At 42.2% G+C, this 27,848-nt stretch overlaps 1 protein-coding gene across 5 annotated transcripts; it reads right to left on the bottom strand.

The window, feature by feature from the left end:
• Window positions 1–31: 31 nt before the first annotated feature.
• LOC118379118 (LIM/homeobox protein Lhx6-like) lies at window positions 32–27,848 on the bottom strand. 5 transcript variants are annotated; one of them, XR_004824565.2, is made up of 9 exons: window positions 27,070–27,848; window positions 26,269–26,337; window positions 25,815–26,012; window positions 24,208–24,329; window positions 9,108–9,328; window positions 5,104–5,204; window positions 4,708–4,803; window positions 4,373–4,542; window positions 32–3,130 (listed from the first exon to the last, which is right to left on the bottom strand). XR_004824565.2 is itself a non-coding variant. In XM_035766133.2 (9 exons), exons 1-9 carry the CDS (start codon window positions 27,229–27,231, stop codon window positions 3,048–3,050), a joined length of 1,242 nt encoding a protein of 413 aa, XP_035622026.1. In that variant the 5' UTR covers window positions 27,232–27,848; the 3' UTR covers window positions 32–3,047. The 5 variants fall into 5 exon arrangements, 3 of the variants coding, with proteins under 3 accessions (XP_035622026.1, XP_035622028.1, XP_035622029.1); XR_004824566.2 differs by having other exon boundaries at window positions 4,388–4,542; XM_035766133.2 differs by having other exon boundaries at window positions 4,373–4,562.

Below are 27,848 nucleotides of genomic sequence, written 5' to 3'. Positions count from 1 at the left end.
CATTGAAGTCTTGTCTCCCTTAGTCCCTTCGTAAACACAGGATCCTATTCCTCACTGACTCCACTCCACAGCCAAGACACAAAGTTACAGTTTCACACAACCTCCCTCTACCCTGCCAGTCAGGCTGGCCAGCCACAGACGTCTATATACATATCATATCCCCAGTCCGCTAACTGTCATTGTACCACATCTCCATTTCAAACCATAGAAGTGAAGCACACAGGCTGGACCACTGTAGAAGATAAAAGCTGACGGACATGGATCCTGCACAGACATAAACACTAAATTGCTGACAAAACAGCGGTTTAAACATGTAATGTGACATGTATCGGTCTTTCAGTCCTTAACCACTGGGGGAAGACGTATCTGTTTATACATTGCAGATCTACCTCTCTCATACACAATGTGATTGTTCAACATTTAAAAGAGTTTTGTCAATTTCAAAAGTCTCACACGGGTGTTACAGTAATAAATCATGATTTTAGACAACTACAATTTGGAGCTTCAAATTATTGAAATGTCCATAACAATAGATTGTCATGTGTTTTTGCACAAGAGTATTGGAAATTCAAATCACACCAAATAAATCATGTTTTAATATTTTCACCAGTACAGATTGAAAGTTACACCTTTCCAAAAAAAGGTGTAATAAAAAATCATCCTAATAAAAAAAAAATTTCTCTCTGTGAATTTGAGTGTTTTACCTCAGCTGCCTGAAAATGATTGATAATTCAAAACAACCAAATGACGGTTTTCTCATCATGTAGAAGATAAGGCACACAATCTATCCTCATCTGAGGCTCATATCCTTTACAGAAGGCTGCTGATGACAATGTATTAAAGGGACATTTAAAATGTATATTCCATCATCTCCAGCACATGATAAAATTGCACATTTCTATGTTTTGTTGTAAAAAAAAAAAAAAAGAGAGTAAAATAAGTGATACCAATGACATCTTCACTGTGCATCGTCTAATTTTAACCAATTATGAGTAGGCATTGCTCACTAATCGTCTACTAATTGGTTGATGATGTCATTGGAAACATTTCCTCTACATTCCTAATTTTTTATTACAAAACATAGAAACGCGCAATTTTCACATACAGTTGAAGTCGGAAGTTTACATACACCTTAGCCAAATACATTTAAACTCAGTTTTTCACAATTCCTGACATTTAATCCTAGTCAAAATTCCCTGTTCTAGGTCAGTTAGGATCACCACTTTATATTAAGAATGTGAAATGTCAGAATAATAGTAGAGAGAATGATTTCTTTCAGCTTTTATTTCTTTCATCACATTCCCAGTGAGTCAGAAGTTTACATACACTCAATTAGTATTTGGTAGCATTGCCTTTAAATTGTTTAACTTGGGTCAAACGTTTCAGGTAGCCTTCCACAAGCCTGCCACAATAAGTTGGGTGAATTTTGGCCCATTCCTCCTGACAGAGCTGGTGTAACCGAGTCAGCCTTGCTCGCACACGCTTTTCCACAAATTTTCTATAGGATTGAGGTCAGGGCTGTGTGATGGCCGATCCAATACCTTGACTTTGCTGTCCTTAAGCCATTTTGTCACAACTTTGGAAGTATGCCTGGGGTCATTGCCCATTTGGAAGACCCATTTGCGACCAAGCTTTAACTTTCCTGACTGATGTCTTGAGATGTTGCTTCAATATATCCACATAATTGTTTTTCCTCATGAGGCCATCTATTTTGTGAAGTGCACCAATCCCTCCTGCAGCAAAGCACCCCCACAACTTGATGCTGCCACCCCCGTGCTTCACGGTTGGGATGGTGTTCTTCGGCTTGCAAGCCTCCCCATTTTTCCTCCAAACATATAATTGCGTACTATTGTTTGTACAGATGAACATGGTACCTTCAGGCGTTTGGAAATTGCTCTCAAGGATGAACCAGACTTGTGGAGGTCTACAATTATTTTTCTGAGGTCTTGGCTGATTTCTTTTGATATTCCCATGATGTCAAGCAAAGAGGCACTGAATTTGAAGGTAGACCTTGAAATACATCCACAGGTACACCTCCAATTGATTCAAATGATGTCAATTAGCCTAACAGAAGCTTCTAAAGCTATGACATTTTCTGGAATTTTTCAAGTTGTTTAAAGGCACAGTCAACTTAGTGTATGTAACCTTCTGACCCACTGGAATTGTGATACAGTGAATTATAAGTTAAATAATCTGTCCGTAAACAATTGTTGGATATAGTTTGTTAAGAAGACATTTGTGGAGTGGTTGAAAAACAAGTTTTAATGACTCCAACCTAAGTTTGTAAACTTCAGACTTCAACTGTATATTGAGGTTGGGATGGTGCTGGAGAAGATGAATATGAAGTTTCATTTTTATTTAAACATTTCCCTTTAACGAACAGCTGATTACCTGATGATTTCATACAACATCAATACTAACAACTGTGATTTAAAAATTCATATTCGTTTTTAGTTCGTAGCAGATTCCACACCTAAAACTGTCAGTTATTTTGCATTCCTTCATGGTATCATCACAGAATGAAAGGGGAGGTTTCTTACCTCAGTGTCCCTTGCCGTTTTTCTCTCCTCATGAGTAAATCTGACCACACATGAGGGTGTATTCCTGTTAGTCTGGTCCCATCACTTCCTTCAGAGGATGGAGAGAAGAGACCTTTTCAGTCCATTTCTGCACGCACAGAGAGCTCATAGTCGAGTTGAATGTATCTTGACAGTGAATAAGTCCCAGTTAGGAAAAGGAAGGGCTCATGTCCTCCATGACAACAATAGGTGGAATATATATTTTCATGATCCTGTTCATAGAAAAATAGTTCTCTCTCTCTCTCTCTGTCTGTCTCTCTGCCTCGGTCTCTCTCTGCCTCGGTCTCTCTCTGCCTCGGTCGCTCTCTGCCTCGGTCGCTCTCTGCCTCGGTCGCTCTCTGCCTCGGTCTCTCAGGCATCTTGAATCTTGATCCTCTCCGTAAGTCTTCATGTTTGACCTCTGGGGTCGAGTCGGCAAACGGAGGTTGCTGATGGGAGGTCAGGGGTGATGGCGGCAGCATCCGTTAGTTAGCGGCTGAGGGGTAGCTGGGACAGCGACATTGCTTGATGGGGATTCAGGCTCTGTGTTGCTAGGACAGAGAATGGGTGGCCTAGTGGAAAAGAAGAGAGGGATATAAGTAAAATATCAAGATGGAGGAGCAGTAGAGGGACATACTTAAAATATCAAGATGGAGGAGCAGTAGAGGGACACACTTAAAATATCAAGATGGAGGAGCAGTAGAGGGACACACTTAAAATATCAAGATGGAGGAGCAGTAGAGGGACACACTTAAAATATCAAGATGGAGGAGCAGTAGAGGGACACATTTAAAATATCAAGATGGAGGAGCAGTAGAGGGACACATTTAAAATATCAAGATGGAGGAGCAGTAGAGGGACACACTTAAAATATCAAGATGGAGGAGCAGTAGAGGACATACTTAAAATATCAAGATGGAGGAGCAGTAGAGGGACACATTTAAAATATCAAGATGGAGGAGCAGTAGAGGGACACATTTAAAATATCAAGATGGAGGAGCAGTAGAGGGACACATTTAAAATATCAAGATGGAGGAGCAGTAGAGGGACACACTTAAAATATCAAGATGGAGGAGCAGTAGAGGGACACACTTAAAATATCAAGATGGAGGAGCAGTAGAGGGACACACTTAAAATATCAAGATGGAGGAGCAGTAGAGGGACACACTTAAAATATCAAGATGGAGGAGCAGTAGAGGGACACACTTAAAATATCAAGATGGAGGAGCAGTAGAGGGACACATTTAAAATATCAAGATGGAGGAGCAGTAGAGGGACACACTTAAAATATCAAGATGGAGGAGCAGTAGAGGGACATACTTAAAATATCAAGATGGAGGAGCAGTAGAGGGACACACTTAAAATATCAAGATGGAGGAGCAGTAGAGGGACACACTTAAAATATCAAGATGGAGGAGCAGTAGAGGGACACATTTAAAATATCAAGATGGAGGAGCAGTAGAGGGACACATTTAAAATATCAAGATGGAGGAGCAGTAGAGGGACATACTTAAGCACAGTATTTGTATTATTGTTAGCGCTCGAGTGAGATTTCCAATGAGTTCATTACAAATGGCAAATAAACAGAAAACTTGGACTTTAACTATTGACACAGGGAAACACGGTCAATAGTTAAAGTCTTAGAAAAAAGGGTTCCAAAAGGGTTATTCGGCTGCCCAGATCCCTCCTCTGTATCTCTCATTATGTCTTCATCATGACCATTTCCTTTTCTAACAGAGGAGACGTAAGGATGAAAGGACTGAAAAGACAGCCGGAAGATGAGGGCTTTGGGATGATGTAGTAGACAGACTAACCTATGTAACACTCACTGTCGATGTATCCGTGCAGGGCCACCATGCGCGCCCTCTCAGAACTTCCAAAGGGGGAGTAATGCAGGTCGTCAGGCAGCGAGGGGTGCATCCGGGACTGGGGGTGGCCTTGTGAGGGTCCGCTGTGCTGCGGGGTATGCTTTTTGTGTCTTGCTCTGCAGTTTTGAAACCAAACCTATGAAAATGCAATGTTACCAGCCGTGATGTGTCTGCAGCTATATTCTCAATGTTTTAGGACCATTATTCATGCACTAACGATGCCACCTAGCATACGCTGTTATCCAAAGCAAGTCACAGTTGCTTTACAGTGCAATCGCTACCTGTATGACTCTCCTGCTTAGACCAGTCATGTCTGCCAGTTTCTGCAGGGTCTGTGCATCGGGGTTGTTGTCCTGCGCAAACTGAGTCTGCATCACCTGGGAATTATAACAGAGTTTTACAAATGTATGACCTCCGTCGCTGTTATTTTTATTCTACATTAGCTAATTGTTCCGTATCAGCTTCCATTTTTCATATTACTGCAGAGATATACGACAGGGAGCCCATTGGAATGAATGAGACACCAAACCACATCTGACAATGTAACCAACAACGACCATTAGAAAGTTAATAAGACAGTGAAATCACTTTGTGAAGTCATGATCATTCACTATTGACTTACTATTAGAAAGAAAAATGAGGAGACAGGGACATGAGGGGGCCTCTCTGTGACTAACCTGCAGCTGCTCAGCAGTGAAGGAGGTGCGTGCTCTCTTGGCAGGCTTGGGTTGGCTGTCCTGCTCTGACGGCACTGCCCCCTCCAGAGTGATGCCACTACCTGAGACACCACGGCACAGAGAGGGGGAGAATGAGAGGGAGAAACATAGAAAGAAAGAGACCAACAGAAAGGGACATGAGGCAAACGCCACATTTAAAACCAGTGTTAACAGGGTTATACAGAGTGTTATAAAACTACATACAGTTGAAGTCTGAAGTTTACATACACCTTAGCCAAATACATTTAAACTCAGTTTTTCACAATTCCTGACATTTAATCCTAGTCAAAATTCCCTGTCTTAGGTCAGTTAGGATCACCACTTTATTTTAAGAATGTGAAATGTCAGAATAATAGTAGAGAGAAGGATTTCTTTCAGCTTTTATTTCTTTCATCACATTCCCTGTGGGTCAGAAGTTTACATACACTCAATTTGGTAGCATTGCCTTTAAATTGTTTAACTTGGGTCAAACTTTTCAGGTAGCCTTCCACAAGCTTCCCAACATAAGTTGGGTGAATTTTGGCCCATTCCTCTTGACTGAGCTGGTGTAACCAAGTCAGGCTTGTAGGCCTCCTTGCTCGCACACGCTTTTTCAATTCAGCCCACAAATGTTCTATAGGATTGAGGTCAGGGCTTTGTGATGGCCACTCCAATACCTTGACTTTGTTGTCCTTAAGCCATTTTGTCACAACTTTGGAAGTATGCTTCGGGTCATTGTCCATTTGGGACCAAGCTTTAACTTCCTGACTCATGTCTTGAGATGTTGCTTCAATATAGCCACATCATTTTCTTTCCTCATGATGCCATCTATTTTGTGAAGTGCACCAGTCCCTCCTGCAGCAAAGCACCCCCACAACATGATGCTGCCACCCCCGTGCTTCACGGTTGGGATGGTATTCTTCGGCTTTCAAGCCTCCCCCTTTTTCCTCCAAGCATAACGATGGTCATTATGGCCAAACACTTCTATTTTGTTTCATCAGACCAGAGGACATTTCTCCAAAAAGTACAATCTTTGTCCCCATGTGCAGTTGCAAACCGTAGTCTGGCTTTTTTATGGTGGTTTTGGAGCAGTGGCATCTTATTGCTGAGTGGCCTTTCAGGTTATGTCGATGTAGGACTCGTTTTACTGTGGATATAGATACTTTTGTACCCGTTTCCTCCAGCATCTTCACAGGGTCCTTTGCTGTTGTTCTGTGATTGATTTGCACTTTTCACACCAAAGTGCGTTGATCTCTAGGAGACAGACCGCGTCTCCTTCCTGAGAGGTATGACGACTGCGGGATCCCATGGAGTTTATACTTGCGTGCTATTGTTTAATAGATGAACGTGGTACATTCAGGGGTTTGGAAATTGCTCCCAACAAACCTACAAAAAACATTCTGAGGTCTTGGCTGATTTATTTAGATTTTCCCATGATGTCAAGCAAAGAGGCACTGAGTTTGAATGTAGGCCTTGAAATACATCCATGTGTACACCTACAATTGACTCAAATGATGTCAATTAGCCTATCAGAAGCTTCTAAAGCCATTACATCATTTTCTGGAATTTTCCAAGCTGTTTAAAGGCACAGTCAACTAAGTGTATGTAAACTTCTGACCCACTGGAATTGTGATACAGTGAATTATAAGTGAAATAATATGTCTGTAAACAATTGTTGAAAAAATGACTTGTGTCATGCACAAAGTAGATGCCCTAACCGACTTGCCAAACCTACAGGTTGTTAACAAGAAATTTGTGGAGTGGTTGAAAAACGAGTTTTAATGACTGTAACCTAAGTGTATGTAAACTTCTGACTTCAACTGTACATGTAACAATATGACAGGGATTATACAGCTACATACATATAACCATACAGAAATATATTGGAAAGGGACAAGTACTATACTATGTCAGAGAGCAGAATCTAGACTAGTTCTTAGCAGTGATATATATCTCTATACAGATATATACAGTGCATTCGGAAAGTATTCAGACCTCTTGATTTTCCCCACATTTTGTTACATTACAGCCTTATTCTAAAATTGTTTCATTGTTTTTCTTCCTTTATCAATCTACACACAATACCCTATAATGACAAAGCAAAAACAGGTTTTAGACATTCATAAGTATTCAGACCCTTTACTCAGTACTTTGTTGAAGCACCTTTGGCAGCGATTACAGCCTTGAGTCTTCTTGGCACAGACCTGATTTTGTATATATCTTCTCTGCAGATCCTCTCAAGCTCTGCCAGGTTGGATGGGGAGTGTTGCTGCACATGTTCGATCGGGTTCAAGTATGTGCTCTGGCTGGGCCACTCAAGGACATTCAGAGACTTGTCTTGAAGCCACTCCTGTGTTGTCTTGGTTGTGTGCTTGGGGTCGTTGTCCTGTTGGAAGGTGAACCTTCACCCTAATCTGAGGTCCTGAGCACTCTGGAGCAGGTTTTCATCAAGGATCTCTCTGTACTTTGCTCCATTAATCTTTCCCTGACTAGTCTCCCAGTCCCTACCGCTGAAAAACACAGCATGATGCTGCCACCTCCATGCTTCACCTTAGGGATGGTGCCAGGTTTCCTCCAGACATGATGCTTCCACCACCATGCTTCACCTTAGGGATGGTGCCAGGTTTCCTCCAGACATGATGCTTCCACCACCATGCTTCACCTTAGGGATGGTGCCAGGTTTCCTCCAGACATGATGCTTCCACCACCATGCTTCACCTTAGGGATGGTGCCAGGTTTCCTCCAGACATGATACTGCCACCTCCATGCTTCACCTTAGGGATGGTGCCAGGTTTCCTCCAGACATGATGCTGCCACCTCCATGCTTCACCTTAGGGATGGTGCCAGGTTTCCTCTGGATGTGACGCTTGGCATTAAGGCCAAATAGTTCAATCTTGGTTTCTTCAGACCAGAGAATATTGTTTCTCGTGGCCTGAGAGTCCTTTGGGTGCCTTTTGGCAAACTCCAAATGGGCTGACATGTGCCTTTTACTGAGGAGTGGCTTCCGTCTGGCCATTCTACCAAAAATATCTTATTGGTGGAGTGCTGCGGAGATGGTTGTCCTTCTCATCATCAATAGTTCCTTCCCATCTCCACAGAGGAACTCTGGAGCTCTGTCTGAGTGACCATTGGTTGCCAACTCTAGGTGGTTCCAAACTTCTTCCATTTAAGGATGATGGAGGCCACTGTGTTCTTGGGGACCTTCAATGCTGCAGAAATCAGAAAAATTCCCCAGATCTGTGCCTCGACACAATCCTGTCTCGGAGTTCTACGGATAATTCCTTCGACTTCATGGCTTGGTTTTTGCTCTGACATGCACTGTCAACTGTAGGGTCTTACCAAATCATGTCAAATCAATTGAATTTGCCACAGGTGGACTCCAATCAGTGATCAATGGAAACAAGATGCACCTGAGCTCAATTTTGATTGTCATAGCAAAGGTCTAAATACTTATGTAAATAAGGTATTTATCTTTTTTATTTTTTTAAACATTTGCAAACATTTCTGAAAACCTGTTTTCGTTTTGCCATTATGGGGTATTGTGATGTCATTATGGGGTATTGTGATGTCATTATGGGGTATTGTGATGTCATTATGGGGTATTGTGATGCCATTATGGGTTATTGTGTGTAGATTGATGAGGGGGGAAAACATATTTAATCCATTTCAGAATAAGGCTGTACTCTAACATGTGAGAAAGGGATCTGAATACTTTCTGAATGCACTGGGTATCCAACACTTTAACAACATGACATAGACTGACCAGGTGAATCCAGGTGAAAGCTATGATCCCTTATTGATGGCACTTGTTAAATCCACTTCAATCAGTGTAGATGAAGGGGAGGAGACAGGTTAAAGAAGGATGTTTAAGCCTTGAGAACATTGGGACATGGATTGTGTATGTGTTCTATTCAGAGGGTGAGTGGGCAAGACAAAACATTTAAGTATATATAAATATATACGACTAGGTAAGAGCGCCCAATCACCACTCTCGGCAGCCCGTTTGAGGTTCTCCACCATGGTGTCGTAGTGGATCCTGCAGAGCACCTTCTCCTCCACCAGGCCAAACTCCTCCCCCGTGGACAGCTGCCTCTTGCAGGAGAAGCAGGCGAAGCACGCCAAGTGGTAGGTATTGCCCTTGGCCCGACGCACCCAGTCGCTGGAATATATCTGGCGTCCACACTGGTCACACTTTGTACCGAACCTACTGTGAGAGAGAGAGAGAGGAGAGAGAGAGAGAGAGAGAGAGAGGAGAGAGAGCGAGAGGAGAGAGAGAGAGAGCGAGAGGAGAGAGAGAGAGAGCGAGAGAGGAGAGAGAGAGAGCGAGAGGAGAGAGAGAGAGCGAGCGAGAGGGGAGAGAGAGAGAGCGAGAGAGGAGAGAGAGAGAGAGCGAGAGGGGAGAGAGAGAGAGCGAGAGAGGAGAGAGAGAGTGAGAGAGGAGAGAGCGAGAGAGGAGAGAGAGAGCGAGAGAGGAGAGAGAGAGCGAGAGAGGAGAGAGAGAGCGAGAGAGGAGAGAGAGAGCGAGAGAGGAGAGAGAGAGCGAGAGGAGAGAGAGAGCGAGAGGAGAGAGAGAGCGAGAGGAGAGAGAGAGCGAGAGGAGAGAGAGCGAGAGGAGAGAGAGCGAGAGGAGAGAGAGCGAGAGGAGAGAGAGCGAGAGGAGAGGAGAGAGCGAAGGGCTGTGGCATTAATACTCTGCTATGTCAAAAAAGTAAAGGTGCAGTCAGAAGTTATTAAATATGTCAACTTTACATACAGAATATGACAATGCTTATAGGTGAATTGAACTAGCGAAATCCATGCATTTAAATGGATGCACAATGTTAAAAGCAACATTCTGACTGAACGAAAGCTTTCCTTTTATACTTACAATACCATCTTGATTGAGTGAGCTGTTTTGTCTTGTAGTAATGTGGTGCCTGCCTGTATTTCCTTACACCTTTACATTAACAATACATGTCATTTAAAAATAAATATATTTTATAAATATTTTTGGGGGTCAATAGATACCCAACATAACAACAGGAGGAGTTGTGTTCGACACAACCACTCATAATAGAGCCCGTTTGCATTCCTGATTTCTGTAAAGTTAATATTGACATAAGCTCAGAACGACTTGTTTTTCAAGCATGGTTCTCTTTTATAGATTGCTGTTCTGAACAATGGACAGTTCATTACCTGGCAAATGAATATGTAGCTTAAAGTTATTTATTTTTGCAATAAATACCTATTTACAATAGGCTATCTTAAAAAAATACATACAGACTAATGATATATACACTACCGTTCAAAAGTTTGGGGTCACTTAGAAATGTCCTTGTTTTTGAAAGAAAAGCAAATTTTTTGTCCATTAAAATCACATCAAATTGATCAGAAATACAGTGTAAACATTGTTAGTGTTGTAAATGACTATTGTAGCTGGAAACTGCAGATTTTTATCATTTTAAAAGGCAAATTGATCATTAGAAAACCCCTTTCTAATGGGTTTTGTAATGATCAATTATCTCTTTAAAATTATAAACTTGGATTAGCTAACACAACGTGCCATTGGAACACAGGAGTGATGGTTGCTGATAATGGGCCTCTGTACGCCTATGTAGATATTCCATTAAAAATCTGCCGTTTCCAGCTACAATAGTCATTTACAACATTAACAATGTTTACACTGTATTTCTGATCAATTTGATGTTATTTTAAATGGACAAAAAATTTGCTTTTCTTTCCAAAACAAGGAAATTTCGAAGTGGCCCCAAATTTTGCAACGGTAGTGTAAACACAGTATAAACACCAGGTTTTTGGTACAAAGGAATAATTAAATACAAAGCTAGTGTAGAAGAAGAAAGACAATGATATGCACACACACACACACACACACACACACACACACACACACACACACACACACACACACACACACACACACACACACACACACACACACACACACACACACACACACGCACACGCACACGCACACGCACACGCACACACGCACACACACCACATACCACACACCACACACACTCCTCTGTGTTGTGTCATAGATTCTGAGACAGACACGCTGTCATGTTAGATTACTGCTTTGTTTCGCTGTCCTCTACTCAACACACTGTATTGTCATCAAATAGGGCAGTAGATAGTCCGTTTAAAGTACACAATACACTTTGGAATGGTTTCACAGAGGCTTTTGAAAGCATGCTGTGTGTATTTGTGCATAATGAGTCGTATCCACTTTAGTTGTGTCCATTAGCAGCAATATCTGTAAAGTGGAGATGCATGAGCTACAGAGTACCAAGCATTTTAAGTGATCAGGCCAGGGAAGGAAGGGAGTTGTATGTGTGTGTGTGCGTGTGTGTGTGTGTGTGTGCGGTTGCTACTATAGCTTATTCATTTAGGTCCTTCTGTAGCTCAGTTGGTAGAGCATGGCGCTTGTAACGCCAGGGTAGTGGGTTCGATTCCCGGGACCACCCATACGTAGAATGTATGCACAGATGACTGTAAGTCGCTTTGGATAAAAGCGTCTGCTAAATGGCATATATTATTTATTATTAGGTCTGTCGGAGTTGAACACCATTCTTTCCCAGGGAAAAGGCTGAGACATCTTGCCAGCCAGGCAGGTCTGTAGAGTCAGTCTCAGACCCTCTCTTGACCTCACCATGTCATTTCTTAGTGGACAAAGCCCAGACTACATCTCTCTCTGCACTGGAGCCAGTAGAGCTCGGAAGCCACGCTCATTACAACTAATTCAGCTCTATGGTATAATCCTGTAACTGGGATAGGTTGAAGTCCAACTGGCACCCTATTCCCTATATGGTACACTACTTTAGACCAGAGCCCTATGGCACCCTGTTCCCTATATAGTACACGACTTTAGACCAGAGCCCTATGGCACCTTGTTCCCTATATAGTACATTACTTTAGACCAGAGCCCTATGGCACCCTGTTCCCTATATAGTACACTACTTTAGACCAGAGCCCTATGGCACCCTGTTCCCTATATAGTACACTACTTTAGACCAGAGCCCTATGGCACCCTGTTCCCTATATAGTACACTACTTTAGACCAGAGCCCTATGGCACCCTGTTCCCTATATAGTACACGACTTCAGACCAGAGCCCTATGGCACCTTGTTCCCTATATAGTACATTACTTTAGACCAGAGCCCTATGGCACCCTGTTCCCTATATAGTAAACGACTTTAGACCAGGGGGCCATTTGGGACGCACCGTGTACTCCTAGAAAAAAAGGTGCCATCTAGAACCTTAAAGGACCTTTCGGCTGTCCCTATAGAAGAACCCTTTGAAGAACTCTTTTTGGTTGCAGGCAGAACCCTTTTGGTTCTAGGTAAAACTCTTTTGGATTCCTTCTACGGAGGGTTCTACATGGAACCCGAAATGGTTCTACCTGGATTCAAAAAGGGTTCTCTTATGAGGACAGCCGAAGAACACTTTTGGGAGATGCTGCCTGCTGCGAAATCAGTCTGCTGCCTGCCTGGTTTGCTATGATTGGTGATTGGTCATTACTTCAGCCCTTCTCTGTCTGTCTGCCAGTTCAAATAAACTAACGCCTGATCTCTCAATACCCTCTTTTATGGTGTTGATATGACACATCTTAACCAGGCAGTCATAAACTATCAAATAAATGTAGTACTTTGATTGTCATATGTGCCCCTTTTTACATTGTAAAGAAAGGAAATTCATATGAGCACCACAATGCATACTTCACCCATGCTCTACCAAGGTTTTCCAGTATACAGCTTTGACCTACTACATGTTGGTCTATTGTACTTGTACTTCTAGGCAGGTTGCTTAGGATTCAAAACCTTCTCAAACAGCCTAATTCATACACTTCATAGGGATAATGGACTTTACAGTGTCCTGCTATTAAAATAATATACAGTATATACACACTAATGTTCAAAAGTTTGGGGTCACTTAGAAATGTCATTTTTTTCCATAAAAACATTCATGAAATTAGTTGCAAAATGAATAGGAAATATAGTCAAGATGCCGACAAGGTTATAAATAATGATTTTTTAATTGAAATAATAATTGTGTCCTTCAAACTTTGCTTTTGTCAAAGAATCCGCCATTTGCAGCAATTACAGCCTTGCTGTCAATTTGTTGAGGTAATCTGAAGAGATTTCACCCCATGCTTCCTGAAGCACCTCCCAGAAGTTGGACTGGCTTGATGGGCACTTCTTTATGTACCATACGTCACAACAGCTCAGTAGGGTGACCGTGCTGGCCACTCCATTATAGACAGAATACCAGCTGACTGCTTCTTCCCTAAATAGTTCTTGCATAGTTTGGAGCTGTGCTTTGGGTCATTTTCCTGTTGTATGAGGAAATAGGCTCCAATTAAGAGCCGTCCACGGGGCATGGCATTGCAAAATGGAGTGATAGCCTTCCTTCTTCAAGATCCCTTTTAGCCTGTACAAATCTCCCACTTTACCATCACCAAAGCACCCCCAGACCATCACATTGCCTCCACCATGCTTGACAGTTGGCGTCAAGCACTCCTCCAGCATCTTTAATTTTTTTCTGCATCTCACGAATGTTCTTCTTTGTGATCCGAACACCTCAAATGTAGAATAGTCTGTCCATAACACTTTTTTCCAATCTTCCTGTGCCCATTTTGAACCCACAAATGCTGATGCTCCAGATACTCAACTTGTGTTATCACAGCTGAAAACTGTTGTCCTGATTAAATAAAGAAGCAATTAAACTGGCCTTCTTTAGACTAGTTGAGTATCTGGAGCATCAGCATTTGTGGGTTCGATTATAGGCTCAAAATAGCCAGAAACAAAGAACTTTCCGTATTACCTTCAGGAGGAAAATCTTCTTCAGAAAGTCTTCCCCCAGCCCTCCTCTCAGCCCTCCTCTCAGCCCTCCTCTCAGCCCTCCCTCAGCACCCCCAGCCCTCCTCTCAGCCCTCCTCTCAGCCCTCCTTTCAGCACCCCCCAGCCCTCCTCTCAGCCCTCCTCTCAGCCCTCCCCCAGCCCTCCTTTCAGCACCCCCAGCCCTCCTCTCAGCCCTCCTCTCAGCCCTCCCCCAGCCCTCCTCTCAGCACCCCCCAGCCCTCCTCTCAGCCCTCCTCTCAGCCCTCCTCTCTGCCCTCCCCAGCCCTCCTCTCAGCCCTCCTCCCAGCCCTCCTTTCAGCACCCCCCAGCCCTCCTTTCAGCACCCCCCAGCCCTCCTCTGAGCCCTCCTCTCAGCCCTCCCCCAGCCCTCCTCTCAGCCCTCCTTTCAGCACCCCCAGCCCTCCTTTCAGCACCCCCAGCCCTCCTCTCAGCCCTCCTCTCAGCCCTCCTCTCAGCCCTCCTTTCAGCACCCCCCAGCCCTCCTTTCAGCACCCCCCAGCCCTCCTCTGAGCCCTCCTCTCAGCCCTTCCCTCAGCCCTTCTCTCAGCCCTCCTTTCAGCCCTCCCCACAGCCCTCCCCACAGCCCTTCTCTCAGCTCCCCCCAGTCCTCATCTCAAACCTCATTTCAGCTCCCCCCAGCCATCCTCTCAGCCCTAAACGTTTTGTGGATACATTTTGGTATGCTCTGGGAATTCTGTAATCTGGGGTAGATCATCCCTGAGAGAGCTATGTTTGATTGTGCATTATATGGAGGGAGGTAGCTAGGTCGTTGAGAGGCCTATACTGTTGAGCATGATTAGAGGGTATATTCATCTGCAAGATTATTTAACATAAACATATTATTGAGCGTGGGAAAAGTCTTATTAAATGTCCCAACTATCAAAGCATAGACTCTTTCAATGCATCACAACAACACCCTCTGTTTGTAGTCACCAGGACCAGTCTGAAATTAACATTAACATCACAGAAGGTTGATGGCACCTTAATTGGGGAGAACAGGCTTGTGGTAATGACTGGAGCAGAATCAGTGGAATATATATATATATACATACATATACATACACACACATATACTGAAAAAATATATAAATGCAACATGCAACAATTTCAAAGATTTTACTAAGTTACTATTAATTTAAGGAAATCAGTCTATTTAAATAAATGAATTAGGTCCTAATCTATGGATTTCACATGACTGGGAATACAGATATGCATCTGTTGGTCACAGATACCTTTAAAAAAAGGTAGGGACATGGATCAGGAAACCAGTTAGTATCTGCTGTGACCACCATTTACCTCATGCATCGCGACACATCTCCTTTGGATAGAGTTGATCAGGCTGTTGATTTTGGCCTGTGGAATGTTGTCCCACTCCTCTTCAATGGCTGTGCGAAGTTGCTGGAAATTGGAACTGGACAACTGGTACACGTCGAGCCAGAGGATCCCAAACATGCTGAATGGGTGACATGTCTAGTCAGTATGCAGGCAATGGAAGAACTTGGACATTTTCAGACTCCAGTAATTATGTACAGATCCGTGCAACATGGGGCCATGCATTTGTAACCGGTGGGAAATGGCTAGCTAGTTAGCTAATAGCGTTTCAATCGGTGACATCACTCGCTCTGAGACCTTAAAGTAGTTGTATCCCTTGCTCTGCAAGGGCTGTGGCTTTTGTGGAGCGATAGATAACAATTCTTCGTGGGAGGCAGTTGTTGATGTGTTCAGAGGGTCCTTGGTTCGAGCCCAGGTTGGGGCGAGGAGAGGGACGGAAGCAACACTTTTACACATTATCATGCCGAAACATGAGGTGATGGCAGAGGATGAATGGCACTACAATGGGCCTCAGGTTCTCGTCACGATATCTTATGTCTGCCCATACCATAACCCCACCGCCACCATTGGGCACTCTGTTCACAACGTTGACCTCAGCAAACCGCTCACCCACACAAGGCCATACACGCTGTCTGCCATCTGCCTGGTACAATTGAAACCGGGTTGAATCCGTGACGAGCAAACTTCTCCAGTGTGCCAGTGGCCATCAAAGGTGAGCATTTGCCCACTGAAGTCGATTACAACGCTGAATTGCAGTCAGGTCAAGTCCATGGTGAGGACGACGAGCACATAGATGAGCTTCCTTGAGACGGTTTCTGGCGGTTGTGTAAATCTACAGTTTCATCAGCTGTCCGGGTGGCTGGTCACAGACGATCCCGCAGGTGAAGAAGCCGGATGTGGAGGTCCTGGGCTGCTGTGGTTACACGTGGTCTGCGGTTGTGAGGCCGGTTGGACGTACTGCCAAATTCTCTAAAACGAAGTTGGAGGCGGCTTTTGGTAGAGAAATTAACATTAAATTATCTGGCAACAACTCTGGTGGACATTCCTGCAGTCAGCATGCCAATTGCACACTCCCTCAAAAATGGAGACATCTGTGGAATTGTGTTGTGTGACAAAACTGCACATTTTATTGTCCTCAGCACAAGGTGCACCTGTGTAATGATCTTTGATAAGTCCAGAATATCAAATACCAGAATAAATGATCTCATGAATCTGTCTCTTCGCAGCAAAATCTGCAGAGCTGCAATTGTTGTATGCCCCATATATATAACATTCTGTTGGTGGCAAGAATTTAGTTTCATAATTAAAATAGAAAAAGTGTTGTTTCAGTGTATCACTTCACACACCATTGTTGCCATGGAATCGGTACATCGAAAGTCTCACTGTGTTCACTTACCTCCCTGACTTCTCCTGTCAGACAATCTGACATCGCTAGTCTCTCGTTCATCTATCCAGGTCTGGTTTCACTCATGGCTTGTTCCTCTCGGTTTCTAGGGAGACCTCATCAGGGCCTGGCAGGAAGAGGGCGGGCAGCGGGGCGGGCTGATGAGGAGGGTTGGATACATACGGCAGCTTGCCCCTCACACACACTGTCGCCTCTAACCCCCATGCTCGCCGTTGCCTCCCCTGCAACACGGCAGGGCAGACGGCCACTCAGGTTACCATGTCAGCATCTCAGGGTGCCCCTGATTAGCGGTGCTTTGCAACTTCCTGTGTGGCCTGCGGCTCACAAACTGCTCACGGCTTGCAGGCTGGCTGGCTGTTTTTCTGTTTCGGGGCCTGGTTAAAAGAGAGGGTTTAGGTACTACAGCGTGTGCTCTGTCCTGTACCCACTCCGCCCCCTGCTCACTCCTACCACCACCCCCCCAGGCAGAGTAAACCCACACTGATTTCCTGCTATTACGCCCCATTACAGCAGCTGTCAGTCCAGAGCCAGATGAGAGACTGACACAAACGATAAATATCTCCTTGTTTTTCTGTTCAGGGCCAGAACATAAGGAGGAGGCCCTCGGGTCTGGTTTGCTCTGGTCCTCTCAGAACTCACACCAGTCATCAATCTTTTCTATAGCAGGTTGGTTGGTTTCTGGTTCAAACCAGTAAGGTTGAGGGGATTCAATCAACCCACTGTGGATTCACCTGACCAATCAATGACTCCGATCCTCATACACAAACCAACCCCACATTCGGGGATGCTTTTGGTCCCAAACGCAATAGTGTCTTGTGAAAGCTGATTTGGTTCTGGATGCCGAGATTCCAACCACAACAATGACACACCTCACTGGTATTGTACGGCTTTGAACCATGGCGCATTTCGCAATATTAAATCCTGAATTTCATATTTCTTATAATCCTCCTACTGTAGGGAATAGAAGATGTTTGAGGCAAAATGGGGAATGGGGCCTTATGATGTCATGGGGAATGGGGCCTTATGATGTCATGGGGAATGGGGCCTTATGATGTCATGGGGAATGGGGCCTTATGATGTCATGGGGAATGGGGCCTTATGATGTCATGGGGAATGGGGCCTTATGATGTCATGGGGAATGGGGCCTTATGATGTCATGGGGAATGGGGCCTTATGATGTCATGGGTCACATAGAACATTATTATTGTGTAGCACAATACAGACAATTTCCACATGGTAAAAAAAATGACACCTCAATGATTGACAGCTGGACTAGAGTAAATAAACAAAAGTCTACATAAGTAGGTTCCTATGGCGCACACACACACACACACACACACACACACACACACACACACACACACACACACACACACACACACACACACACACACACACCCCCTGATGTGGATCAGAACCACATATATTTTTCCCTTAGCGCCTGGTTAAACAGGAGGCCCAGAGACACATAGTGAGTGTGTGTGTGTGTGTCTGTATTTGCATGCGCGCACATGTGTGTGGTGTGTGGGTCAGTGTCTGTTGAGTGTGTGTGTGCGTGTGTGTATGTCAGTATATGTGCAAGCATGCATGTGTGTGGAGTGTGACAGGAATCACGTTCAGAAACACATTGACCCGGGCTAGGCTGGGGGCTTTAATTGCGGGTGATTATAAACCTCAGACCAGTGGCTCTGTATAAGGTTACCATTAGTAAAACACCAGGCAGACCCAACTCACCGCTCTGAGCTGCTGAACCCTTACAGCATAAACCTCACCACCCCAGGACACACACACCCCCAACAAGGCCTACTCCCTTCACCTCTCCATGACACACATACACACGCACACAAACACAGCTCTTTCTGCAGGGTCCTTTGCCATCATCTGAGGTGTGGGAGCAGAGCAGGCAGATGCTAATGTGCCCCTGGCTATGGCTCTGCCTGTTGGGCTAAACTGTTCACACACACACTGATATGCCAATGTGTCCACTGACTGTGGCTAAACTGATCCCTAGCCTCAACATTAGTGCCAGGCTCCCTCTCAGGCTTGGAACCATTAAAGCCCTTTCACCATGTCCACAATAATACATTAGCCAGCCAATCACATTCTGCCTCTAGTTATATTACCAACATGCCACCATACTCTGTGGCTGTCTCTCAAATGGAAACCTATTCCCCATATAGTGCACTACTTTCGACAAGAGCCCTATTCCCTATACAGTGCACTACTTTTGGCCAGAGCCCTATTCCCAATATAGTGCACTACTTTTGACCAGAGCACTATAGGCCCTGGTCTAAAGTAGTGCACTATATAGGGAATAGTGTGCCATTTGGGACACATATCTTGCATCAGTCTCCAGGAAAAATGTATCTGTATGATGTGGAATTATTCCGGAGGAAAATAAATCCAACTAGAAAGGACCCGTTTGCAGCGTTAATAAGGGGACTTATGAAGGGAAATGGAGAGTTCTGTGGGTTTCACTGTGTTCGGTGTTGAACTCCTCTTTCCTACAGCAGATGGTCGTATCTCTTACAATAATATACTTTTACAAACTTGCCTACAGTTCTCTTCAACTGCTTTTTTGTTAAAGCTTTTGAATATCTTTTTGAACACCAAAAAAACGAAGCCGGCTGTCACGTGATTGGCCACTAATTATGAAGGAGAAATGCTGGACGCTCTGTGAGTAGTATTGTATTCAGTGGTGGACTCCTTTTTCCTACAACAGATGGTTGTTTTTCTTCAAATATACAACTTTACCAGATAAAGGTAGCAGCAACAACAACAAAAATGTGTCTGGAAAACGTGTCATTAATCAGAAAAAAATATGTAAATGTGCATATTTCAACATATTGGTGATTATTATTATTATTAGATTACCAAATGTTTTTATATATAGGGCCGTGCTCAGCTGTAAAGCAATTATATCTGTGGTTCATATTCTGAAAAATAACGAGTGAACCGAACAATATGTAACAATTTTGAGCCATAAGTGATCAACATCAACATGAGTTATTATGGATAAACTCTGTGTGATAATCTGAAGAGAACTCTGACCAATCAGCACGGCTTTGAACGTTGCTAGGTTTCTCATGGGCGTGGTTTTGCACCTAGTTTGGCGTGGTTAAAAACAACCCGTAGCATATGTCCAAATAACATGATCTCTATCAAATAAGAAGCTATAGTCAGGTCGTGTTTCACATTGATCCTGCATTATGAGAGATGCATTCAAATATATACTCAATATTAGTATTAGTACTATTTTGTAAACATATTACACATCTATCATATTGAAAATAATAAAGCTGTTTAGAAGCCTCTTGGACCTAGACTTGGCACTCCGGTACCGCTTGCCGTGCGGTAGCAGAGAGAATAGTCTGGGGTGGCTGGAGTCTTTGACAATTTTTAGGGACTTCCTGGATGGCAGGAAGCTTGGCCCCAGTGATGTACTGGGCCATTCGCACAACCCTTTGTAGTACCTTGCGGTCAGAGGGTGAGCAGTTACCAGGCAGTGATGCAACCAGGATGCTCTCGATGGTGCAGTTGTAGAACCTTTTGAGGATCTGAGGACCCATGCCAAATCTTTTCAGTCTCCTGAGGGGGAATAGGTTTTGTTGAGCCCTCTTCACAACTGTCTTGGTGTGCTTGGACCATGTTAGTTTGTTGGTGATGTGGACACCAAGGAACTTGAAGCTCTCAATCTGAGCCACTACAGCCCCATCGATGTGCCTTTTACTGAGGAGTGGCTTCTGTCTGGCCACTCTACCATAAAAGGCCTGATTGGTGGAGTGCTGCAGAGATGGTTCTCCTTCTGGAAGGTTCTCCCATCTCTACAGTGGAACTCTGGGGCTCTGTCAGAGTGACAATTGGGTTGTTGGTCACCTCCCTGACCAAGGCCCTTCTTCCCCGATTGCTCAGTTTGGCCGGGCGGCCACTTCTAGGAAGAGTCTTGGTGGTTTCAAACGTGGAAGCCACTGTATTCTTGGGGACCTTCAATGCTGCAGAAAGTTTTTGGTACCCTTCAGCAGATCTGTGCCTCGACACAATCCTGTCTCAGAGCTCTACGGACAATTCCTTCGACCTCATAGCTTAGTTTTTGCTCTTACATGCACTGTCAACTTTGTGGGACCTTATATAGACAGGTGTGTGCCTTTCCAAATCGTGTCCAATTAATTGAATTTAGCCGCAGGTGGACTCCAATCAAGTTGTAGAAAATCTCAAGGATGATCAATGGAAACAGGATACACCGGAGCTCAATTTTGATTGTCATAGCAAAGGGTCTGAATACTTATGTAAATAAGGTATCTGTTTTTTATTTTTAATACATTTTCTTAAATGTCTAAAAGCCTGTTTTTGCTTTGTCATTATAGGGTATTGTGTGTAGATTGATGAGGAAAATGTTTTGTTAAATCCATTTTAGAATAAGACTGTAATGTAACAAAATGTGGAAAAAGACAAGGGGTCTGAATACTTCCTGAAACCGCTGTATGCTCATGTTTACAATCCCTGGATGTATTCTTCATGATGTTCATCTGTTTAGAAATTCCAGTAACACATTCTCGGTTGACATTGACTTATGTTAGTTCTGTAGTTTAAGGCTCGATGTTGATTTGATAGCTGCTCTACATGCCTGCATGCTGTGGCACAACACAAGTCTTGTTGGTGTTCAGTTCTCAATAGTTACACTGTGCTACAGCCAGACTCTGTGAAGGGTGATGAGAAAACATCTTGTGAAGCGTCACTTCACATTATTAGCCCAACACTGAAAATAAACCTTGACAGCTTCCATTCATGCCCTGTGTTGAGTACTCTGTAATCCTACATACAACATGAGACTTGACTTCTTAGCTTTAACCAAAGAGTGTTATTCTCACGCTGCAGTGCATGTATGTATGTATGTATGTATGTATGTATGTATGTATGTATTTACAGACCTTTGTAAATATTGTGTAAAATGTATTATATGAATGAAGCTGGTAAAATGTAGCATATCATCGAAAATATAACAGCATTTAAAGCAATGAAAACAATTATGTTTTTACATATTGTATGTGTGTCAATTAATGTGGTAAAATATGAAACTGAACAAATAGCATTGAAAGCAATGATGAATTATGTTATTGTGTGTAGAAACTGTAGAAAGGGTGTATGACAGCATGCTATAAGACAGTGGTTCCCCATCTTTTTCAGTTACTGTACCACCAACTGAATTTTGCTCTGCCCATTGTACCCCTGAAGTACCCCCCTCATGTGCATTTTACCAGTAGGCCTAAGTACCGCCTGTGGATAGACCAAGTACCCCCAGGGGTCCTAGTACCCATGGTTGGGAACCACTGCCATAAGAAAATACACAAATAAATGGTAGTCTTCCAGGTAGCAGCAGTTAGAATTTAATTTACTAATTTACTGTGAATATTTTCTTGTCTTTTGTTACAATTATACAATCTCTCACAATCATTGATTTGTCTGGATTTCTATTTGGTCATAACTCATACATGTTATGAGTTATAATGTTAATCTATTTACGGGCCTTTATTGGCCTAAAGACACTAACAAGAGGTTAGATAACAATCGAATAACAAATAGTATCCCATATTACAATCAGATGAATCAGTTGATCTCACTTTCATGTTTAAATCAAAAGACTAGCTGACGATCCATGGGCTTTACATTCAAAACAATAACAAATTGTTCTTAACTGACTTGCCTAGTTAAATAAAGGTTCCTATCAAAAATTTAAAAATAATAATATATTGGCTTACAATCACTTAATTTAAAACGTGTAAACCTATACAAATTAAGTTGTGGTTTAATAATAGTGTCTTACCATCATTATTATTGATGAGGCATCGGTGTTGTTGTTGATAGGTCTATTACTTCAAAATAATATTAGGCATCGGTGTTGTTGATAGGTCTATTACTTCAAAATAATATTAGGCATCGGTGTTGTTGATAGGTCTATTACTTCAAAATAATATTAGGCATCGGTGTTGTTGATAGGTCTATTACTTCAAAATAATATTAGGCATCGGTGTTGTTGATAGGTCTATTACTTCAAAATAATATTAGGCATCGGTGTTGTTGATAGGTCTATTACTTCAAAATAATATTAGGCATCGGTGTTGTTGTTGATAGGTCTATTACTTCAAAATAATATTAGGCATCGGTGTTGTTGTTGATAGGTCTATTACTTCAAAATAATATTAGGCATCGGTGTTGTTGTTGATAGGTCTATTACTTCAAAATAATATTAGGCATCGGTGTTGTTGTTGATAGGTCTATTACTTCAAAATAATATTAGGCATCGGTGTTGTTGATAGGTCTATTACTTCAAAATAATATTAGGCATCGGTGTTGTTGATAGGTCTATTACTTCAAAATAATATTAGGCATCGGTGTTGTTGATAGGTCTATTACTTCAAAATAATATTAGGCATCGGTGTTGTTGTTGATAGGTCTATTACTTCAAAATAATATTAGGCATCGGTGTTGTTGTTGATAGGTCTATTACTTCAAAATAATATTAGGCATCGGTGTTGTTGATAGGTCTATTACTTCAAAATAATATTAGGCATCGGTGTTGTTGATAGGTCTATTACTTCAAAATAATATTAGGCATCGGTGTTGTTGTTGATAGGTCTATTACTTCAAAATAATATTAGGCATCGGTGTTGTTGTTGATAGGTCTATTACTTCAAAATAATATTAGGCATCGGTGTTGTTGTTGATAGGTCTATTACTTCAAAATAATATTAGGCATCGGTGTTGTTGTTGATAGGTCTATTACTTCAAAATAATATTAGGCATCGGTGTTGTTGATAGGTCTATTACTTCAAAATAATATTAGGCATCGGTGTTGTTGTTGATAGGTCTATTACTTCAAAATAATATTAGGCATCGGTGTTGTTGATAGGTCTATTACTTCAAAATAATATTAGGCATCGGTGTTGTTGTTGATAGGTCTATTACTTCAAAATAATATTAGGCATCGGTGTTGCTGTTGATAGGTCTATTACTTCAAAATAATATTAGGCATTTTGCAATTGTTTTGTTGTTGTTTTATAAATTGTATGATTTAATACATTTTAAATTCAAAACTGTATGGTAAAGAAGTAGTCTGCATTGATCGAATTTTCATCTTGAGAATGCATGTAGGCCTCTATATCCCAGCAATGTATAATTCCTTCAAAACATATCTCACTGCACCCTGCATATTTAAATCCTATATAATCAGAATCAAAATGATTTTGTAACACCTCAATATTTAGGCCAATGGTGTAGCCTCAACGATGGTCCTCGTAAAACTTAACCACAGTTAACTCCAACCCCTATTGTGCTCAAGCTTTGTATACCTTTTAAAACATTGACCCATTAAATGAGACAACCCGCATCTCACTATTGCATGGCCACACGCAAAGGAGTCAGGTTTTCATTTGGCAGGCAGCCGCAAACCTCAATAATATTTGAAAAACAAAGTAAAAAAACTTACCCTACCTGAAATAATCCATTTTACAGAAGATCTCTTTGTTTTTGATGTAACAGCTGTTGTGTTGACGCAACGACGTCCGGCAGACAGAACACTCCAGACACCTCACGTGCCAGATCAAGTTATTCACCTGCAAAACAAAAAGTGGTAAAACAAAAACCGCTGAAATAATTATAACAATAGTAATAATAACAATAACACATTAATATTCTGTTGGTATCTATCAAATATAGATACCAACAGATACCATCTATCAAATATTATGCCATGGATTTGCATTCAAATTAATGAATCAAATCGTAGCCAATAATAACACAATAGACAACAGTAAAATCACATATATTCATTTAGGCTATTCTCCCCTTTGCAATGAATGAATTTTGTTCCCATAAAAAACATCCATATCTTATTTGGTATTTTGGTGGTGCTACAAAAATAGTATGACATTTCTGATGTTTCCCTCTGTCTGGTAACCTTTAATTCGATATTTGATTACATATATCATAGTTCAATTGGCCATTTGACTTCAGATAGATTGTGCACACACAAGGCTACATGCAGACTATACGAAATTGTTGACTATTGTTTGATTTTACTATTGCCGTTAAAGTTAAAATAATTCCTAAACCGTATATTCTGTTGAAGGATAATTCAGATGTTAAACAATACAATATATTATAATTGTGTTTTTTTCCCCCGATGTTTGTCACCGAACTAAGTTAAATATCAGTTAAATATTAGCATTATGTTATTCAAAAATGATTCTATACTTCGTTCTCCGTGTAAGAAAATGGGCAATGTTCAAAATAAAGGAGTATGTCCTTGCAGCACTAGGTCTAGAATAGATGATTTAACAGACGCACAAATTACAGCGAGTTTTGGTGGAGAGTGGACCATTTGGTCTGTTTACCTTTATGATCAGCTATAGGCTAATATTACGACAAAAAAATCACATGCATCAAATAGAATTTTGCTTGAGGTTTTCTGAGTATTTTTTTTTAGAGAAGCAAGCAGACATGTTCATATAATTTAAAGATAAATAGCCTAGAAAATACCCTATTTCAAGATTATTATGGTTGATGCATTTCATCCCGTCGATTCCTGATATGATAATTTCCACATGCCTCGTTTCCATATATAGACACATTGAGACAGATAGCGGACTAAATGATCTTCGTAGTTTAGTAACACACTTTCTGCATCTCTGCAAAACACACCCAAGCAGTTGTTTTTACTTGGAAGCACGCGAGTGCACGCAAGGCTGGGAGGTCTTGATGTGAAATTGAAAGACAGAAAAAACAACGATTTATGATACTGGCCCATATATCTATGGCTACTGTCCTGTCCTATGTCCAAACTGGTTATTCAGAAACCCCAAATTGTATTTGCTTTTCGTATTTTGGAGTATGCTTTTATTTTTTTAATTTTTATAATCATATTTATATTTAAACATTTCCTACGGAAGATAATGTAGCCAACATGGATGTAGAATATCGCTTGCCAAATACATCAAACATATTTGAAAGTTGTGAAGAACAAAACCCGCTATAAAAGGGTTTTTAGATGTTTACATTTGCACACACTCTTGCATAGGCAAAAACATGCACACTCCCACCTTGAGAAGGTATCTGTCCAGGATCTCCAAACCGCAGCTCGCGCACACGTTCTTCCGGGTGGACAGCACCGAGGAGGCGGTGGAGGTAGGCGAGCAGATAGATGGAGTAGAGGGGGGACTCGGGGAGGAGCGCGTGTTCGATCGGTGGGATTCCCCATTCTCCATGTTCGATCGGTGTGATTCCCCGTCAGAGTGAGACTGCACGATAAACAAGACAATAATAAGGACATGGATAGGTTGTAAACACATCTGGGCCATCATACTTAAAATATTCCAGCATACAGGGTCACCAAAAACGGACATAGGCCACATGCTTTATGGTTTAGATAATACTTTACAGGCAATTGGACAATTAGCAATAACATGACAATTTACGCATGGCAATAAAACACAGCTTCAGATGCCATAATAATAACAGCATTGCAGAAATTGAAAATAAGGAATAACTTCTTACCATGACGTGTTCGGCTTCCACACAGCGCGAGGCACCCGGTGCACTCTGCTGCATTCCTGGAGAAATGACCTACAAGACCAGGTTTAACAGCAAGAAATCGACGTCAACTCGCGGCTAAAGTTCCTTCCATCTCCAGCCATGAAATCATTGAGAGACATTGCAGCCCTGCAGCTATATAAAGCGTCCAGACAATAATCCCGATTTCAACTGTTGTAGGCTATTTTGGGCCCTGCAACAAAAGCCCCAGTTTTAATGAAGCTATTTCACTTAACCCATGCCTCTTAAAGTAATCGTATTTTCCTCGCAATCCAGAGAAACGAAGAAAAAAAACTACCTGCAATTACAAATAGCTTGAAATGCTCATGATAAGAGGGACTCCGAAGTGTCAATTTCAACTGTCAATCAGAAAAGGCAACGGGCCACCCAAATAATTGCACATTTGATTTGTAATGGCAGTAATTAAAATCGAATTCTTCTCTGGCGAATTGGCATGTTGAAGAGGGTGGACTGCAAATCACACTGTTCATAATAGACGCGCGTGCCTATTCCTTGCGCAGCTGATCTTTGTACACAACCAGTGATTCCTGACTCCACTTTAAGACACAAAAAACCGTTTCAGTTAAGAAAGCAACATGATGACAGCAGACAGAAGATTAGCAGTAAGATCCCAGTGTAGTCTATACAATATCAACGAACAATGTGTGGTTTACCAGAAAGCAATCGTGCATCTTCTAATACTTTTTATTACGCATATATATTTACACAGAGTATAATTGTATAGCCTTGTTTTCGTCACATTACCTGTTTTGCGGGAATTCCTTCGGATAAAAACTGATCTCCCTCTGGTAGAGGGGCCAAGACCTCATTTTTCCAATACATGAAAGCACTTGGTATTCTGATATAGCTTAACGTAGGTTGAGTTCGCTTCCCAAGCTCAGCGCTTTGAACTGATTTCTCTTTCATGCAAAGTCGAGCGTCAATGGTATCATCCGTGCCATAGGTCTTCGGGGTTTTAATACACTTCTATTTTGCACCCACAGCGTGTTTTCCTTCTACACAACGATCGACGCAACGGCCTCCCAGCACACACGCGATATAAAGCATAAGACGTTATTCTAGCCCACCTATATGACGGAGCTCTTGGGTGTTGCGGACGGACCGGCAAGTGGAGATTGCTCTTCAGAACGCGTTATTTAGAACACGTAGTAAAATTCTTCCTTCCTCTTTGTTTTCCTCCGTTAGGGATGGACTTGCTGTCTACAGGAAGTGGATGGGTTGGCAGGTTTGTGCCAGATCGGCAAGAACGCGAGACAACTAGAGCAAGGTAGGGTACCGTCTCTCCAAGCGCAACTCATCTGAAGTGAAAGTTTAGTTGCGCCCCTTGTTTGGAGGGGGAGGGTAAACTTGCTGTATAATGCGAAGGTATAGGCTATACGGCTCATGTACACGAACTTTCTGATAGAGCACTGCTATGATGGAGCTTTTTTTCCTCAATTGTCCATTTTTGTTAGTAAGAAATAACCAATTTAAAAATGAAAGTAAGTCTGACACTGGATAATGTTGATTCAGGTTCACGGCTA

Source organism: Oncorhynchus keta, chromosome 12, assembly GCF_023373465.1.
Source record: "Oncorhynchus keta strain PuntledgeMale-10-30-2019 chromosome 12, Oket_V2, whole genome shotgun sequence".
Classification (NCBI taxonomy): domain Eukaryota; kingdom Metazoa; phylum Chordata; class Actinopteri; order Salmoniformes; family Salmonidae; genus Oncorhynchus; species Oncorhynchus keta.
Note: the sequence above shows the minus strand (reverse complement) of the source record. Positions and strands in the feature narration are given on the sequence as shown.

Bases quoted from the DNA above. Each gene is read 5' to 3' on its own strand.
- LOC118379118 (XM_035766133.2), bottom strand. From the start codon at position 27,231: ATGAAAGAGAAATCAGTTCAAAGCGCTGAGCTTGGGAAGCGAACTCAA. The intron at 4,804-5,103 runs GTTAGTCACAGA...TATAATTCCCAG, and splicing joins TCACTGCTGAGCAGCTGCAG to GTGATGCAGACTCAGTTTGC. The intron at 4,563-4,707 runs GTAGCGATTGCA...GCATTTTCATAG, and splicing joins TAAGCAGGAGAGTCATACAG to GTTTGGTTTCAAAACTGCAG.